General features: G+C 41.7%; 1 protein-coding gene across 3 annotated transcripts in view; it reads right to left on the reverse strand.

Annotated features, from left to right (window-relative positions):
* LOC142374412 (uncharacterized) overlaps positions 1-9,406 on the reverse strand; it is a 47,632-nt gene extending 38,226 nt beyond the window's left edge. Inside the window, exons 1-10 of one of the 3 annotated variants that reach the window (XM_075458086.1) lie at positions 9,100-9,406; positions 8,454-8,524; positions 6,682-6,836; positions 4,590-5,371; positions 3,383-3,572; positions 2,906-3,276; positions 2,607-2,726; positions 2,323-2,520; positions 1,696-1,836; positions 496-729 (exon numbers count right to left, since the gene is read on the reverse strand). In XM_075458086.1, coding sequence (XP_075314201.1) covers positions 496-729; positions 1,696-1,836; positions 2,323-2,520; positions 2,607-2,726; positions 2,906-3,276; positions 3,383-3,572; positions 4,590-5,360 — 2,025 coding nt within the window. In that variant the 5' untranslated portion in view covers positions 5,361-5,371; positions 6,682-6,836; positions 8,454-8,524; positions 9,100-9,406. Of the gene's footprint in view, positions 1-495; positions 730-1,695; positions 1,837-2,322; positions 2,521-2,606; positions 2,727-2,905; positions 3,277-3,382; positions 3,573-4,589; positions 5,372-6,681; positions 6,837-7,463; positions 7,544-8,453; positions 8,525-9,099 lie in introns of those variants that run through there. The other 2 variants (XM_075458087.1, XM_075458085.1) reach the window with 2 other exon arrangements.
* Between the last annotated feature and the right edge of the window lie 8,801 nt (positions 9,407-18,207).

Here is an 18,207-nt window from a genome sequence, read left to right on the forward strand (position 1 = left end):
ATTTACATCCTTGTGCCGTATGTGTGTGTACACTGGGTCTGTTTTTCAAGTTTCCATCTCAGTGTTAGGTGCAAGAAAACGAATCGAGCATCTACAATGTGTCAGGATTAACTATTTCCATGAGAAAAATAAGAGGTTGGTCCCAACTTTAACGTGAAGCCCAAGCGCATCAGTTAAATCTGGCTTTTTCTTGCCCCTTCTTTAAGGGTGAGGAGATGACGGGTGACGTTCTGTTAACGAGCTCAGAACTGGAGATCAGATCTGAAGCTCCTCTGGACAGCTCATTGCCGACAGGCTTAGTGGAACTAACACCTCACACTTCCTAGCAGCGCATTGCGGACATGAGAGCAGAGAGTAAGAACCACTAAGCTGCCAGAGAATAACGATAACAATAACAAGAAATGGATTTCTAAACTGCCAGTGAGCAAGTTCTTCTGCTGCGTGTGGGCAGGAAACACATTTAACAGAATACATTTATCAGTGTGTGGCACCCACCTTGGCCATCTTAGGGCTGAACACTCCCACTGCGTTTGATAATACTGCCAGCACCACATCGCCCGCCGGCATAGAGGCGTACTTTTTCCTTAGATCCAAGCCTTGCACCTGCTCCAAAACGCTCTTCTTGATTTTTCTCAGCCGCTCGAGGGTCTCCTCCTCCAACTCTTTTTCAATGACCACTCTGGCCTGCTCCAAGATCATGTGCTCAATACGGCTCACCTTCATAAGGGTCTGTAGTGAACACAAAAGTCAGCGCATTAAATAAGCCTGTAATAACACAGGGTACTTTCATTGTTAGACCGTGTGTGGTATGTGTTCACCAAATAAGGCTTTCGTGCCTCTACTTTCAGATTGTGGTGAAAAGGTACTTGAACATAAATATAATTACCTCCCATAATGCACCCTCTACAAAGTCAAAAGTGCCAGTATTGTACTGATCGCACACATGTACAAAATTTGCAGTGGTGGAACTATCCATTTGGTACATTTACAAGAAAATATAGAAAGAACGTACTGCTTAAAATAGAGGGAAATAAACTGGAGAGCAAATTTGCTTCATGGACAAAAAATAAAGTTTGTTTTTCAAAATGACACTCAATGAAAAAGTTAATCAATTAGTAATAATAAAGATAAAGAGTTAAGATCCGACAACCATAAACAATAAGTCCTGGAACAGAAGTTAGTTTTTGTGAACTGCCTATGAGACAGACTTTGAAGCAGTATCTCAACTCACTGCTCTTTAAACCGTGGCAGTAAAACAGTGAAAAGTCTGAATAATAACCAATCTTAACTGTCATGAACAATCGTGTGAAAAAGAAAGTGACTGTGAGTATCCTGACCCAATGAACACATCCGATCCCCGAAAGGTCATGAAATGAGGTAAATACAACCTCAGGTGAACAACATAGGACATAGTAGGCTGTGTCATTCATTATTCAACAGAAACTTCAACCAGGCGCTTGCACTGATGCGCACCTGGCTGATGCTTACCCTCTTTATTCTTGTATGAATTTGGCTGGCATACTTTGAAAAGCTGTGCAACCATAACTGGAACGCTAATGCTACGAAAAGAGGGGACCAACTTTCTTTCCCCTTCTCGTGTGTTGAAACTTCACAAGCAAAGAGAGAGAAAAGTATCTATATGTGGACAATAACCAAACAGCAGTGATAGAAATCAGTCAACACGATGTCTCTTACCCCAATTGGAAGGCCGAAGCTATGTATCCTGATGCCCAGCTCGTAAGGAGATTCACAGTTGTAGTGATCAGCCAGATACTGCAAAAACTCAGCCAGATCCAGCTTTGGTTTGGTCTGCTTCCTCCTGAAAATGCGAATTTGCTAAACAAAGGAAACAGAATATTCTGTCAGGCACACAGTATCTTCAAAGTGTAATTAGCAGAAGCCTCTAGAAAATTATTCTAGAAAGTATAAATGATTACGTTTCTTGATTATTATCAGGAACTAGAAATGTCATCAGTTACTTTTATTGCTCTTTTTTTTTTTATTCATTCGACTCGTACAAAATGTACTATGATCCCTATGATCCAGCATGAGTGTGTGTTGGTGTGTTTCTTCGCAGAGCCACCACACATTCTGTGGACAGTGTGGACAGCCAACAACAGTGTGTGGGTGCGAGGATTATAAAGTTCAAATTGCCTTCACACACAGGCACAGACCCACATTAATGCTCCGTCAGCAGACTATGGACAATCGCAAACACATACAAAATGTTTTTATATTCTCCACTGAGGTTGAAAGTGACTAAATCTGTCATTTCTTCAAACCCTGTGTTGGATAATGAGACACTAGTGCACTGAGTTGTACCTTTAAGATATCTACGGACTCGACCTGGTGGATATCATCATCCTTAGTGTTACTGTCAATCTTGAACATGCGGTGTATGAGGGGGAGTTTGCACAGAGGCCCGAGGTTCAGCTCCTCGTAGTGCTTCTTGTCCTTCAGGCCAGCCAGTGACTGGCCGAGCTCATACAGGGTACAGATGGACGTCACTGCCTCAGTGCACTGAGAGAAAGAGGAACAAAGTTCTCAACATTGCAACTTAACACTCAGACGAGAACAAGTCAAGACAAAGGTGGGTGTGCACCCACCTCTATGAACATGTTGATCTCTCTCGTGAGGTACTGAAGGTCTTTTAGAGCTGAGAAGCTCCAGGGGTTCAGCCTTTTTGGGTCCAAAGAGGTGACCAGGCTGCACACCCGGGATATCACCTAGATGCAGGAGTGGGCCGCAGTGAAAGGGCAGAGGCAACGTGAAATATTAGTGAGGAAGCGTAGATGTTGCACTGTTTGTCAGTGAAAGAGAGAAGAAGACTGCTGGCCGACAACTATCAATGCAAAACATCTGAAGTCATATCAGAGTCCGGTTTCCTCATTTTACTCTTCCTCACCTTTTCTTTGGTAACCAACTCTCCCTCTTCAGCGATTTCTCGTATCACACTCTCCATCAGACTGTTGATGGTGTCCTTATCCATGGCCCTGTTCCTCCTCCTGCCTGTTTGCTCCTCGTCATCTTCTTCCATGGCTTCCACTGCTCGCATGTTACCTCCATGGACCTCTCGCAGCTGTGCGTGATAAGCTTCTCTAAAGACAGGGGCGCTGGCTTCTCTCTGGTTGGTATCCCTCACTTTGCTCCTCTGCTCTTTGCTCAAGCTCATATTGGCCCCCAACCCCAGCGCTGGGAACTCAGATTCAGCTAGGAGGCTGGGTCCAGCTGCTGGCCGTTTCTCTCTTTCAGGCTCTTTTGAAAGATTTCGCGCTGCTGTAGGAGAATATGGCAAGAAGCATTTTTAAAGTATGGGTCAAAAACAAAGTTTGTAGTTTTTTTTCCTGTAAGTATGAAACTAAATTTGAGCATGTTTGGCTACCTTCGGTTGTCTGCCACACATTGGTCCTGGGAGTTGCCGCTGGTTCAGATTGATCGGGCAGCTTCTTAGCTTCCCAGTTGTCATACAGAGACATGTACTGATTCAGAGGAAACTGTTCGCTAAACAGCCGAAAATAGCAGGTTTGGAGTTGGTCCATTGATGGAGCAGTCAGCTGGTATCTCTTCAGCACCTGGAAAACATCAATGAATTTTTACATGCCATGTGGTTTCCACAGGTGTGCTTTCAGGTGTAGTGAGGCGGCATGAAGCAGCACTGCCAGAGCCAGCCTAAGGAGAGGCATCAGAGAGGCTTTTACTGCCCAAAGATCCTCAGGAAGAACCACCTCACCCAAAAACTGCTTTTGTCTTTTTTGTCTGCAAAGTTGCTCCATAAGGAGCACACTTACACTGCAGCTGTGTCTGGTTTGCTAGTTTCACAGCAGCGGAGAGCAAAAAAAAAATCTTTCACTTCCTGAAAGGTCTACATCGTTCCCACTGCCTCAAAAAAGGACCCCTCCCATCCATAACTGCATTAAATGATGCTTGAGACTTGGCCCTACTTTTAATCTACAGAAATGCACGACATACTTTATGTGCAATATGCCTAGTGTGCAATACCAGGAGCAGCTTTCACCAGCAGAATGGGGCGATATCTTGTGGAATTGGTTGCATATTCACTTCTCCTAAAGTGTTAATCATTATTTTTATTCTCAGTCAATGGTCAGATTTTAGCACATTCAAATGCAACCTAGAGTAATGAGCTTTTAATTAATTTAGTATTGTACTTCTGAAAGTTAGTTCATCTCTTTAATGACAATCAACTTTTGGACTTTTGGATAAGCCGACTAACACACAAAAACACCTCGGGACTATGCACTGAAGCTCCACTCTTTGTATTTCCGTGGAATGGACTGGGCACAAAGACAAATGTTCAGTGCACCAGAGAACCTCTACATGATTGCGTATCAGAACTCTTATTGAAAGCCAGAGGTCACAGAACTATTCACAAGCTGACAAAGCCGAGATGGAAAAACATGCAAGTGGGCCACTAGTAAACTAGACCTGAACCTTTTTAGGGGGCACTGGATTGTTTGGCTTTTTCTGATCTCAGAGTCATTCAAATTACATTCAAGTATCAACATAATAAAAACCATATTTGGATTAAAAAATGCACATAATGTGTCTATACGTGTGCCGATGTAACTAACCTCCATTATTCTCTGGTACAGCTGCTCTTGGGTCAGTTGCTCTGCTGGTTTGGATGCAGTAACGAGTGAGTTACCAGGAATAGATTGAGCGGAGGATGAAGAGCCAAATGAAATCAAAGGGGAGCTGAGAAGGTTCCCTCTGGGCTGGTTGAGTGGCACCCTGCAAGGGCTGGTGGTATCCCACTTCGACACAGGAAAAGGAGGTGCAGGGCTGTAATCCCTACTAAGGGAATCCGGTGTCTGTGGAGTTGCAGGTCGAGACTGATTTTGAGCCAGGTAAATCTTATGAAACACCAGCTCCCCCCTCACACTTAGGTCTTCTTCCAAAGAGTCCACTAGGCAGGAAATAGTTTTGAACCCCAAATGGGCTAAGGCTAAGTTCTGGTGGTATTTCTGGCTGTAGACAATAGACACTTTCTTCAGAGGAATGCCGTCTGGATACTCTTTCATCATGGCAACCACATTTTTCAGAATGCTCCTTTTATTGTCTTCTGGAGACTTTGCCGATGCCCCACGCATAGCTGCAGCTCCACTGTCAGCTCCAGCAGCAGCCTGACTTTGAGGACGATGGTCCTTATGAAACACCAGTTCCCTCTCCACAAACAGCTCCTTTCGGGAGGCTACCAGCTGGGCCATGGAGTCAAAGTGTAAGGCACGGAAAGACAGGTTGGCGTGGTATACCTGGTTGTAGAACATGGACAATTTTTTCAGTGGGATCCCGGCCGGGGTCGCCTTCACCAAGGCCACTACATTTTGCAGATCCTCCTCCATCTTGAGTAATGCTAAAAGGGGGAAAACAGACCACCATGACCGGAAGACATTGGGACTCAATCGCTTTCGTGGGACACATTTTAGTCAGTACTCTCCTCACGTCGATATACATGTCAGTATCAACAAATACTGTCTTTGCAATATTACATCACAGGGCGCCCTATGGATGTCTGAAACTGCTAAAATAAAAAATAAAGACAAAAATACATGAATGAATGTGCTAATAAATGCTACTAAAAAAGTAATGTATTTTTGCAATAACGAATGTGAAAAATGTGAATTTGATCAAAATTTCTGCTTTAATCTTAAATCAACTGTATTCATTCAACTTTGTGTCAATATCCCTATTTATTTACTTTGCCCTCTGATCTTCAGCTTATTGAGTTCACCGTTTTTCATTCATATATCTATTTTTTTTATCCATGCGTTTTTTTTCTCTATTTTCTTTCTTAGCATTTTCTCTTTAATTAGTTATTTATTTGCTCAGTTCTCATTTTGCAATGTATTTTTGATTACAACATTGTAGATTTTTTATTTACAGGTATCTTTTTTTTTGGATGGTTTCCTCTCCGCATTTTCACTCAATCCATTTCCCTCCATTTCCATCAGTTTTCTGTGTTTTTACCTTTCCGTGTGGGTTCCTGCTTCATTATGCAAATGTGGAGGGAGGAGCTTTCATTCAGTCAGTGGGGTTACATGGCACTGAAAGGATCAGATAATTGGCTAAATTACAATAAGATTGAGTTATTAAGTGCATATAAACAGCTTAATCTGACAAGAAATTGGATCAAATCAAGTTAATCGCGATCGGATTAAGATAACTCGGTTGAAAGTCAAAATAAACCTGCTTGTAGACGGTGAAGCACGTGGTGAATTAGACTTTGCGTTCTGTGCATGCTCGAGATTTTTTCCCGGGGTCGGGAACCGGAAGTCGGAAGAGACGATGTTACTGTTGTAGTTGCCGTCGGAAAGAAAACAAAAACAACACGATGGAGAATGCGCCGTTTGTGCAACAAGCAGCTCATCATAAAGGGACGTAGCTTCATCTTGCTCTTCATTCGCCATTTTCTCGAAGGCCTGAATTTGGCGTTGAAGTGGTCAACCGGAAGTGGCTCTATTAGCAATAGTGGGAATGGGTACAGCGCCACCTATCGTATCGAAGTATTACAGGCTTTGTGCCTCTGATCCGATTCATTCACCGCCATATATCCAAGGAAAATTACCCTTGCTCAGCTCATTCTTATTGTAATTTAGCCAATTATCTGATCCTTTCAGTGCCATGTAACCCCACTGAGTGTGTGTCATGAGCTCAGCTTCTCACCTATTGGTTGATCATCGGGGTGCAGAGAACCTATTCAACAAAATGGCAGCAGCAACCACAAGTAGCAAACGTGGTGCTTCGGTTCGCGCAGCCTCGAGCGTCCAGAAAAGTTTCCAGTCTTCGTTGTTGTTTAGTAAAACAGGACTCCCATAACACTGAGGAAACACATACGGTGAAAAAAAGTAGATATTAATAAATCAAGGGTAAATTATTAAATGAAAATTCCTAAATGAATAAATTCAATTGAAAATTAAATGACAAAGTAAATAAATAGTTGTATTAACACAAAGATAAACAAATGCAGTTGATAATTAACGCAGAAATATGATTTCATCTCACACTTTAAACATTCATTCTTTCAAAAACACAGTTTTAGTTTAGGAGCATTTATTGGCACATTCATCTATTTATTGAACTTTTTGTGTTGTTTTTTTTTCATTATCATTCTTTCATTGCAGTCTTCCATAGGTTTCAACACACCCTTCACCGGACTAAACTGTTACTGTGAAGCATTCTGTTTTGGTCAGTTGTGTTTAAATGTGCTGTATAAATAAAGGTGACTTGACTTTCTACTCCTAAAACAAGCAGCTAATATAGCATAGCATTAACTAGCACATTAACTAGTAAGACGCATTATTTCCTTAATCAAAAAGGCACACCCAAATACAACACCGTTTTATTAGCTCTTGTTTATGACTACACAAAGAAAGTTAATGGTACAACAGCTAGTGTTTACACCGACATACACCGACAAGATTAACTGTAAACAGCAGTTGTTTTACCTTTTCTTCCAAATGGCAAGATTTGTGGTTCACTTCCTTGAGCTGACTGTACTGTACATAAACCAGAAGCCTTTGTGCTTATATACCCCCCCCCCCACCCCTTTCCTGCTCTCCTACTCTGTTTCACTTCGGGGAGACTCACGAGAGAAACGAAACCAAAAGCAACTGCCATGTTCATTCAAGTCTATGGCTGACTGTGAAATGTATCCACAGTCTCATTTTCTTGGAAAGGGCTATGCCTCACCGCACAGATGACAAAAGAAAAGATGCAACAACAGAGCTGGCAAAGCAGCTGGGGGCAGCGGAGCAGGACACAGCCTGTCCTTTCATCATGTCAGTTTGAAGCACTAACTCACTTAAATCTCTGCTTCTCCGCTCATAACAGCATTACTAATGACTCAGTATTTACAGGGTAAGCATAAAGTGGTCTGTGAGTGGACATGAATGACGAAACAGAAGGGAAAACAAAACAAGAACGAGGGGTGGTGCAACTGTGAGAGGGAGGAAGGGTGAAGAGATACTCTGAGTTTCACATTCCTGGCTTGCCTCAGCTGATTCACAACAGCTGCTCTGTAATAAAGCACGTGACCGATTTCAGTTGGTCATTAACAACAACAACAAAAAAATAATAAAACCAGGACATAAAGAAATGAAACCAGGGTTTTTATTAAGTAATAACAATCAATTACACTTCTGTCAGTGTTTGGAAAGGTGTGTGTGGATGTTTGTGCCAGTTGAGTCACATGTTGCCATATCCAGAACCCAACCTTTTCTGGTAATTTGGCCAGAATAACAGGCTGCCATTTTGCCATATTTCCTCATATCTACCATTGACTTCTTTACTCTTTATTAATTTTAGAAAAAAAGTGCACTTTTTGAGCTCCTTCTTGTGTAGATGGCAGCCACATTTGGGACTGCTTTGCTAAGATGTCAACAAAGCCCGTCCACTATTATTAAACGGTCGCAAAGATGAAGGAACTGATAACCTACCTTGAATGAATCAGTTTACTTCTGAGCAGTCAGTGCATCATATCGTCTCTGTTCTGAGTGCAGGGCTGGAGCTTCAGGAATGAGGGAAAAGCAACATGGTAGTGAGAGCAAGCATGCAAATGATGCATGGTAAAAGCAGAGGAAAGGCAGGCTGCTTATTTATCTTAGCAGAGTCGGAACTGATAAGTCAAAAACATTCAAACACAGAGGCATTCTATAACCTGTTGAGCTCCTGTGAGTTGCCAAATACTGTGTTGCTTTTTAAACACTGATGCTTCTCACCCAACAGAATATTAAATGTATTGCTAAGAAATAATGCAGAAATGTTTTATATCACCAGACTACCTTTGTTTTCTTCTACTCAATAACATCTTGCCAAACGAGGGTAAAGTGTTTGCTCGGCACCTTTACAAGCAAAACTAATTGGAAGATTTTTTGCAGTTAAAACAGAATTACAAACAGTGTGATAAGAGGTTTAAAGGAGCTGGACAGCGATAGTCATAAATCGCGTACAACTTTTATTATTTGAAATACCCGGGCCATACACGGAAAGTAGCGCTGGTGAAGAGCAATTACATGCTAATAAGACGTGGGAATTCAGTAGTGGGACCAAACAATTGCACTAACTAAGACACTTTCTATATACCTGTTATTGTAGCAGCTACCCTGTGCTGCAGTTTTCGGATCTTGGTGTGTGCCTTGCTTCAAAACCCTCATTGCGGAGGAGATAACCATGGCAACAGGAGCCTTGTATTTTGGCTAGCAAACCTGACATGCTAGCTAACGTTAGCAAATCAATTATGAAAGAACTATAATATAACTCCGCAATATTTATATATGCCGTTTATTCATGGGTATTAAGATGACCAGTGTTACAGCACTGGTGCTTTAGAATCTTAATATTTTTGCAATTATTTGCCATTTAAGAAAAGAAACTACTTTAACGGTTAACGTTTTAACCTGCTACAGAGCTAGCATGATGATGCATTCGCGTTTGCAGTGAAATAGCCTAGTAAATTCGAATGTCCAATGAGGGAAATTGAAAGAAATTGTTCGTAATGTTAGGTATGAAATGAAATTCAGCTATTTAATTACAATTGTATAATTTTTCCGTTGGTTTTCAACAGCTGCTTTTTAACTGTACGAATTAAGTATCAATTGAAAGGATTTTAGAGAGATGCGTACTGATTTATCATTGGACGGATTTTCTTCTTGGTAACTTGAACGTAGCTTTCTGGAAACGCAATTGTCTTGTGTGCACTGAACCTCTTCTGTCTCAAAACGAATGTTACCCTGATACGAAAGCCATTTTCTTTTCTCAAATACAGATCTGCGTCTGATCTGTTACTATTTAAGATATTGAATTATTTCTAATGTTGGCTAATAAGTCATTTTTTTACTCCATGTCAATTTTGTATTTTTAATATTAATGTGTGTACAAAATTTAGCAACTAAAGTGTTTGAAAATATGGAACTTACTGCAACATATCGAATACATCGTAAAACTATTATTGCATTATGATACAGAAGCCAAGTTGTAACTAGAAAGAGCTGTTCCTGCGAAACAGCAGTGAGAATGCTTATGAACTGAATGGGGATAGCTGACCATGCTAAAGAAGCTGAAAATAGTGACAATTTAGCAGAAAGTTATCAGCTGAAGCTTCAAAAGGCCTGGAGGGTATTTTTTAAAGGACCTGGAGCTGGATGATGGCAGAAAACTACAGAAAATAGAAGAAATATGCAAAACAAAAAGTGAAAAAATTCAGAAAGAAAAGAAAAAATGCAGAAAAATTTGAAAATGAATCAATCTGAACTCTGATTATGTCTAGGGTTACTTCAAGGAGTCCTCCCTCTGTTGCCATGCACCGTCTCATGTCTGAAATTCCTGCCTGTCACTAGCATTAGAAGAACTTGACAGAGGCTTTATCTGCAGTACTATATGTTGTGGAAATTTTAGTAAGGCACAGAGTCAGTTATTTTCTGAGGAGATAAGATGCTTTTAATAATATCTTGCAAGAGAGAACAACACAGAACAGAGTTCAGAGTTGCTCTGACTCTTAGGCGAAAACAAGTCAGTTAATATACAGGTTAATACGTAGTCACTCCTTTCATATGTTCAAGACTTTGTCTATCTTTCCTCCCTTTCTCCAGCCAAGGCGCCTCAGTATCGTGCCATCTTCCCTGTCAAACTCCTTAAAGTTGTTAAATCATAAGAGCACAATACCCTCATTGAAAGAGGGAGAAAAGAGAAAAACAAGTGTCTTAAATGAGTTATTACCGGGTGATACAGAGTAACACTCATACAATGTATATGAATTAATTTTTCCCTTACACTCCACCCTTTTGATTATAATAATACCATTATATTAATCAACCCAAAAGAAGCAAGAAAAATAATAACTTTATCAGTAAACATCAGCCTGCATTCACACACAACGTGAGTTTAAAACGCAGGCATCATAGTGATAAAGGGTCCAATGATAAACAATCAAAACATCAACAATTAAACAGAAACATCATCATCCATGTCCAAATCAGAGTCACTAAAAGGACAACCTGAAAGCAAAGGAGTTTGCTGAGTCAGTCGAATCATTTGGTAAGACACAGACTTATCAATGGCGCGCACAATGAGGCCTCGCACACAAGGAATAATACAACATCCACAAAAAGCCAATAGACACAATCCAATAATTAACCCTGTGAGGAGGGAGAGAATAAGAGTCTTCCATTTGCCAAACATTGAATCAAGCCAACCAGTAAGGAAGGTGTCAACGCCAGAGTTTTCAGCCAGTTCTTCTCTAAGGGAGCGGAGGCCATCCAGAGCTCTGGTTACAGAGCCATCCGGAGCCGTATTATTAGGAATAAAAGTGCAACATGAATCACCCATCAAAGCACACACCCCTCCGCGTTCAGCTAGCAACATATCTAAAGCCATTCTGTTTTGACAAGCCATAAGAGAAGTGGGGCCTAGCTGTTCAGCTAGTCCTTCAATAGCATCATGAGTGTAATTAATAAAACGCTGTTGGTTATAAAAAAGATAATTGATCCAGTCCACATTTTTGTTAATGGTAGGCCATAAGAAAATGGACTCAAAACCAGCAGCTATCTGATTTCTGGCTTTGTATTCATCAGGGACACCTCTGGGAACTCCAATTGCATCAACATAGACACGATCATCAAAACTGCCAGGAATAGAGCGTTTGCGTACTGAGCGGGTGGGTTGAGGAGCAAAAGGATCAACAGCAATACGGACATTATTTACCAACATCACATGGGCACACCTACCAGTCCAATTGGCAGGCAGACTAGAATGTAGCTTACTGTGACGGCCACACAGCCAAAACATGTCGGGGACAGGGCGAGTGGAATGCAAAGTATCATTAAAAATCCAATGAGACATGGAGGGAGAATCAAATAGGCAATAAGTAAAAATACAATGAAAAGCTACTGAATTCTGAGTACTACTTCTTCCCCATGTGACAGGGACAGTAACATTACACATGTCAGGTGGGACACTGCCCAGGGCATGTCTGTTGAATTCATTTGCAGGTTCAGGTTGGGATTCATAGCAAACTATATAAGTATTTCGTGCTCTAGATAACTTAAAATGTGGCGGTGGTGGAATAATGCCACCGGTGAGTGGCGGACATTCAGTACTCCAAGGATAATGGTCTCCCTTACTATGATATTTGGCATCCACGCCCTTAAAATAACTTCCTCTCATCAGCCAACAATGTGTCAAACACAGGTGATAAGTACAATTCATACCACGGAATGGAGATGTTGTCATCTCAGGGTCAACTTCAGGCAGGTACAGCGTCACATTACGAATGCCTTTAGAGCAGATGGCATAGGAAGTACAAGTTAAAGGATCAACTTCCCCAGGCACACCTGTAAAAGCAACAGGCTGTGCGTCTTTCATACAAACCACACAAGAAGCATCGGTGACAGATTTAACAGAATAATTCGCCAATTGATACCAAACGTTGCGTGTCACCCATGGTTCTTGTAAAACATTTCTGGACTTGCCACCAGGAGAGGCATCTTTAACTCCCCCTAGCAGAACCCGAGCAGCCGGGATTACAAGGTGGCTGGGTGACTGTCAGGAAGAGGCATAGCTCTAAAGTCAAGCCCGTTGTTCACCATCGACCTGTCCACGCTTCTAACAGATTTTCCCCACTCAGCGACACACCCGCTGAGGAAAAAACCCTGGTAATTGGCAGCTCTATAGTCAGAAACGTGGCATTAGAGACACCAGCGGCCATAGTCAAATGCATTCCAGGGGCCAGAGCGGGCGACATAGAATCCTATTTAAAACTGCTGGCTAAGGATAAACGTAAATATGGTAAAATAGTTATTCACGTCGGCGTTAATGACACCCGGTTACGCCAATCGGAGGTCACTAAAATTAATGTTGCATCGGTGTGTAATTTTGCCAAAACAATGTCGGACTCCGTAGTTTTCTCTGGACCCCTGCCAAATCTGACCAGTGATGACATGTTTAGCCGCATGTCGTCCTACAATCGCTGGTTGTCTAGATGGTGTCCAGCAAATAACGTGGGCTACATAGATAATTGGCAATCTTTCTGGAGGAAACCTGGTCTGATGAGGAGAGACGGCATCCATCCCACTTTGGAAGGAGCAGCTCTCATTTCTAGAAATATGGATGAATTTATTTGCCACCCTAAAACATGACAACCCAGGGCTCAGACCAGGATGCAGAGTTGTAGTCTTACACACTTCTCTGCAGCTTCCCACCTGCTGCTACCCACCCAATCGATTAACACAAAAGGAGCAAATCCTCTTGTGCAAAAAGAAATTATTAAAACAAAAACTTTAACTGAACAAAAACATCAAACTATTAAATGTGGTTTGCTGAATATCAGATCTCTCCTTTCCAAGTCTCTGTTAGTGAATGAGTTGATTTGTGATCATCATATTGATATATTTTGTCTTACAGAAACCTGGCTGAAACAGGAGGATCATGTTAGCATTAATGAAGCAACTCCCTCTGACTGTTTAAATGTTCACATTCCTCGAACCACAGGCAGAGGAGGAGGAGTGGCAGCTATTTTCAGATCAGGGTTACTAATCAGTCCCAGACCCAAGATTAGTTTGAGCTCTTTTGAATATCTGATTCTCAGTTTTTCCCACGCAAAGTGGAAATCCCAGAAACCTCTTATGTTTGTTGTTGTGTATCGTCCACCTGGCCCTTATTCTGAGTTTCTGTCTGAATTCTCAGAGTTTTTATCCCAGTTAGTGCTGAGTACAGATAAAGTCATTGTTGTGGGTGACTTTAATATTCATGTAGATGTTGAAAATGATAGCCTGAATATGAACTTTAATTCTATATTGGACTCTATTGGATTTTCTCAGAGTGTACACAGACCGACTCACTGCCTTAATCACACCCTTGATCTTGTTCTGACTTATGGCATTGAGAGTGAGCAGTTAACAGTGTTCCCTCATAACCCTGTCTTATCTGACCATTTTCTGATAACCTTTGAGTTTACATTACTTGACTATACAGTTTCTGAGAAGAAATTTACATATAGAAGGTGTCTATCAGAGGATGCTGTAACCAGATTTAAAGAATTAATTCCATCATCCTTTTCTTCACTGCCATGTGCAGATATGACAGAGGACGACTACATAAACTTTACTCCTGCAGCACTTGACTCTCTTGTTGACAGCACTATAGTTTCAATGCGTACAGCACTGGACAATGTTGCCCCTCTGAAAAGGAAGGTAATCAGTCAGAAGAGGTTGGCTCCTTGGTATAATTCACAGCTGCGTGCTTTAAAGCAGACTGCAAGAAAGCTGGAGAGACAGTGGCGTTCCTCTAATTTAGAAGAGTCTCAGTTAGTCTGGAAAGATAGTTTAATAACGTATAAGAAAGCCCTTCGTAAAGCTAGAACTGCTTATTATTCATCATTGATAGAAGAGAATAAGAATAATCCCAGGTTTCTTTTCAGCACTGTAGCCAGTCTGACTAAGAGTCTGAGCTCTGCTGAGCCAGTTATTCCTTTAACTCTCAGCAGTGATGATTTCATGAGCTTCTTTATTAATAAAATTGTTTCTATCAGAGAGAAGATTGATGGAGTCCTTCCCACTATTATCACTGATGTATTATCAAGTACAGCAGCTTTAGAAGTATCTTTAGAACCTGATTTATATTTAGACGGCTTCTGCCCAGTTGATCTCTCTGAACTAACAACAGCAATAGTCTCTTCTAAACCATCAACTTGTGTTTTAGACCCAATCCCAACCAGACTGTTCAAGGAGGTTTTCCCCTTAATTGACACTTCCATATTGGATTTGATCAATCTGTCTTTGTTGACAGGATATGTACCTCAGACTTTTAAGGTTGCTGTAATTAAACCTTTACTTAAAAAACCTACTCTTGATTCAGAAGTGTTGGCTCATTATAGACCTATATCCAATCTCCCTTTTATGTCTAAAGTTCTTGAAAAAATAGTTGCAGCTCAGCTTTGTGATCACTTACACAGAAATAATCTGTTTGAAGAGTTTCAGTCAGGATTCAGAGTGCATCATAGCACAGAAACTGCACTGCTGAAAGTTACCAATGATCTCCTCTTAGCCTCTGATAGCGGACTTGTGTCTGTGCTTGTCCTGTTGGATCTCAGTGCTGCATTTGATACGGTCGATCACAGTATCTTATTACACAGACTTGAACATGTTATTGGGATTAAAGGAACTGCATTAGGCTGGTTTAAATCATATTTATCTGATAGATTTCAGTTTGTTCTTGTAAATGAAGAATCTTCCTCACACACCAGAGTAAGTCATGGAGTTCCCCAGGGTTCTGTGCTTGGACCGATTCTTTTCACTTTATACATGCTTCCATTAGGTAACATTATTAGACAGCATGGCATAAATTTCCATTGCTATGCTGATGATACTCAGCTGTACTTATCTATAAAACCAGATGAACCCAATAGGTTGGTCAGACTACAAGCATGTCTTAAAGACATAAAGACCTGGATGACTCAGAACTGTCTGCTTCTAAATTCAGACAAAACTGAAGTCGTTATCTTTGGACCTGAGCGTTTCAGGGAGAAATTGTCTAGCTATATAGTTACTCTAGATGGTATTTCCTTGGCTTCTAGTTCTACAGTGAGGAACCTTGGAGTTATTTTTGACCAGAACTTATCATTTGACTCGCATATAAAACAGGTTTCTAGGACTGCCTTCTTTCATCTTCGTAATATTGTTAAAATCAGGAACATCTTGTCTCAGAGTGATGCAGAAAAACTAATTCATGCATTTGTTACTTCAAGATTGGACTACTGTAATTCTTTATTATTGGGCTGTCCCACATATTCTCTGAAAAGCCTCCAGCTGATCCAAAATGCTGCAGCCAGAGTTCTGATGAGAACTAACAGGAGAGATCATATTTCTCCAGTTTTAGCTTCTCTTCATTGGCTCCCTGTTAAATTCAGAATAGAATTTAAGATTCTTCTCCTTACATATAAAGCTCTTAATGACCGAGCTCCATCATATCTTAAAGATCTCATTGTAAGATATTTTCCTAACAGAGCACTTCGTTCCCAAACTGCAGGTTTACTTGAGGTTCCCAGAGTTTCTAAAAGTAGAATGGGAGGCAGAGCCTTCAGTTATCAGGCCCCTCTCTTATGGAATAAGCTGCCAGTAAATGTCCGGGAAGCAGACACCCTTTCCACTTTTAAGACCAGGCTTAAAACTTTCCTTTTTTATAAAGCTTATAGTTAGGTCTGTTGAATCTGATAGTGTGTCTGCTAGTGTGTCTTGTCCTGCCTCCACCTCTGGCACCCTCTATACTTTCATTACCCCCTACCCGAACCAGGGTTTGAATCCCATTCCTGCCTATCTTACCTCTTTTATTTCTACCCCTACCCGAACCAGGGTTTGCATCCCCACCCCGCTGTGACTGGTGTGCAGTTGGTGAGAGTGAGTTGTATGGCTTTGTTTTTGCTGGTATTTTTAGTGATTATAGGACTGTTTAGGTGAGTTTGTCTGCTGAATCTGCTAGTGTGTCTTGTCCTGCCTCCACCTCTGGCACCTTCTATACTTTCATTACCCCCTACCCGAACCAGGGTTTGAATCCCATTCCCGCTTATCTTACCTCTTTTATTTCTCCCCCTACCCGAACCAGGGTTTGCATCCCCACCCCGCTGTGACTGGTGTGCAGTTGGTGAGAGGCTGAGGTAGCTTGTGGCTGTAAAAGATGGTTCTATATATGGATCTATATAGGGAGTATAGGGAATTACTCACTGAGTCTGGTCCTTTATTTATTTATTTATTTTCGTTAGCACAAGTTTCTTGTGTTTACCTTGAATAGGGATGGCTCAGGTGATCCTGAAACATCCCATAGTTAAGCTGCTATAGGCCTAGACTGCTGGGGGGCCTCATCTGTCACACCTTTCCTCACTTTACTCTCTTTATGTATATGTGATGTTATTGTGGTCATTAACTCGTGTTTCCCTGTTCCAACAGATATCCTTTGAATGGTGTTACAGTGCCGCCGCCGCCGCCGCGCGCCCCCCCCCCCTTTCTGTCTTCTCAAACCCCAGCTGGTCGAGGCGGATGGCCACCCTTCCTGAGTCTGGTTCTGCCAGAGGTTTCTTCCTGTTAAAAGGGAGTCGTTTCTCTCCACAGTCGCCTCAGGCACGCCGCTCAGGCCGGGAGATTGGACCGAAAAAACAAAAAGTTTTCAGTGCAATCTGTTGGTTTTCTTAGCTAGGAAATTGTTTTTGAATTGGCTCTATATGAACGAATTGGATTATTTTATGAATTATGATTATTATTAATTAATTGAATTCCAATTGGCTTGAATTGGACTTACTATCTAAGTGCCTTGAGATGACATTTGTTGTATTTGGCGCTATATAAATAAAAATGAATTGAATTGAATTGAACATGATCTGCATTATTGCTGCCTGTAAAATCAAGATAAAATGTACACATGCTGGTTACAAATAGTAAAATACAAACAACAAACAGTTTCTGCCATTGTTCACACGTGTGATGATCACGTCGCTTCATCGCAGGTCTCGGTGAGGATGTCTCAATCTTCGGTGTCAGAGGTTACTAGCACTTAACACACCGGTGGAGTACAGCTTTTACTGCTGACTCTTTTCTTCGTCCTTCAGGGCGAGTTGGTTAGGCTGATGTATATCAGGGTGGAAGTCATCTACTGGTTCTGGCACCTTCTTACAGTGACTGGCGTGAATCCAGGTTGCTCTTTCTGCGACTTTAACAGCTGTGTGAGTGACCAGTAGCACCTGGAACGGGCCTTGCCAGCGTTTGGACTTCCAGTGTTTTCTGCGAAATTCCTTCACCACTATCCAATCACCTGGTTGGAGTGGGTGCAGGGGTGTGTCCGCTGAGGCTGGAAGTGCTGCTTTCACTGTCTGTGAAACTTGAGAGAGGACAGTGGAAAGGTTTTGACAGTAAGACAACATTGCATCATCACAAGCAGTTGTGGAGGGGAGGGGTCTGGTTACAGGTCCCACTCCCAGGTTAGGAGGTCTGCCAAATAAAACTTCAAATGGGCTGAGGTTCACTCGAGCTCTAAGGCCCAATCCCAATTCACCCCTTGGCCCTACCCCTTACCCCTTCCCCTCCGTTTTGCGCGTTCACGTGAAGAGGTAGTGTTGTCCCAATACTCTTCCAAAGCCCTACCCCTTAGCCCTACCCCTCCGTTGTAGCCCTTCAAACGGAGGGCTTCGGCCAGGCAGACTCCGTTTGAAGG

Source organism: Odontesthes bonariensis, chromosome 23 (assembly GCF_027942865.1).
Source record: "Odontesthes bonariensis isolate fOdoBon6 chromosome 23, fOdoBon6.hap1, whole genome shotgun sequence".
In the NCBI taxonomy this organism is placed as follows: domain Eukaryota; kingdom Metazoa; phylum Chordata; class Actinopteri; order Atheriniformes; family Atherinopsidae; genus Odontesthes; species Odontesthes bonariensis.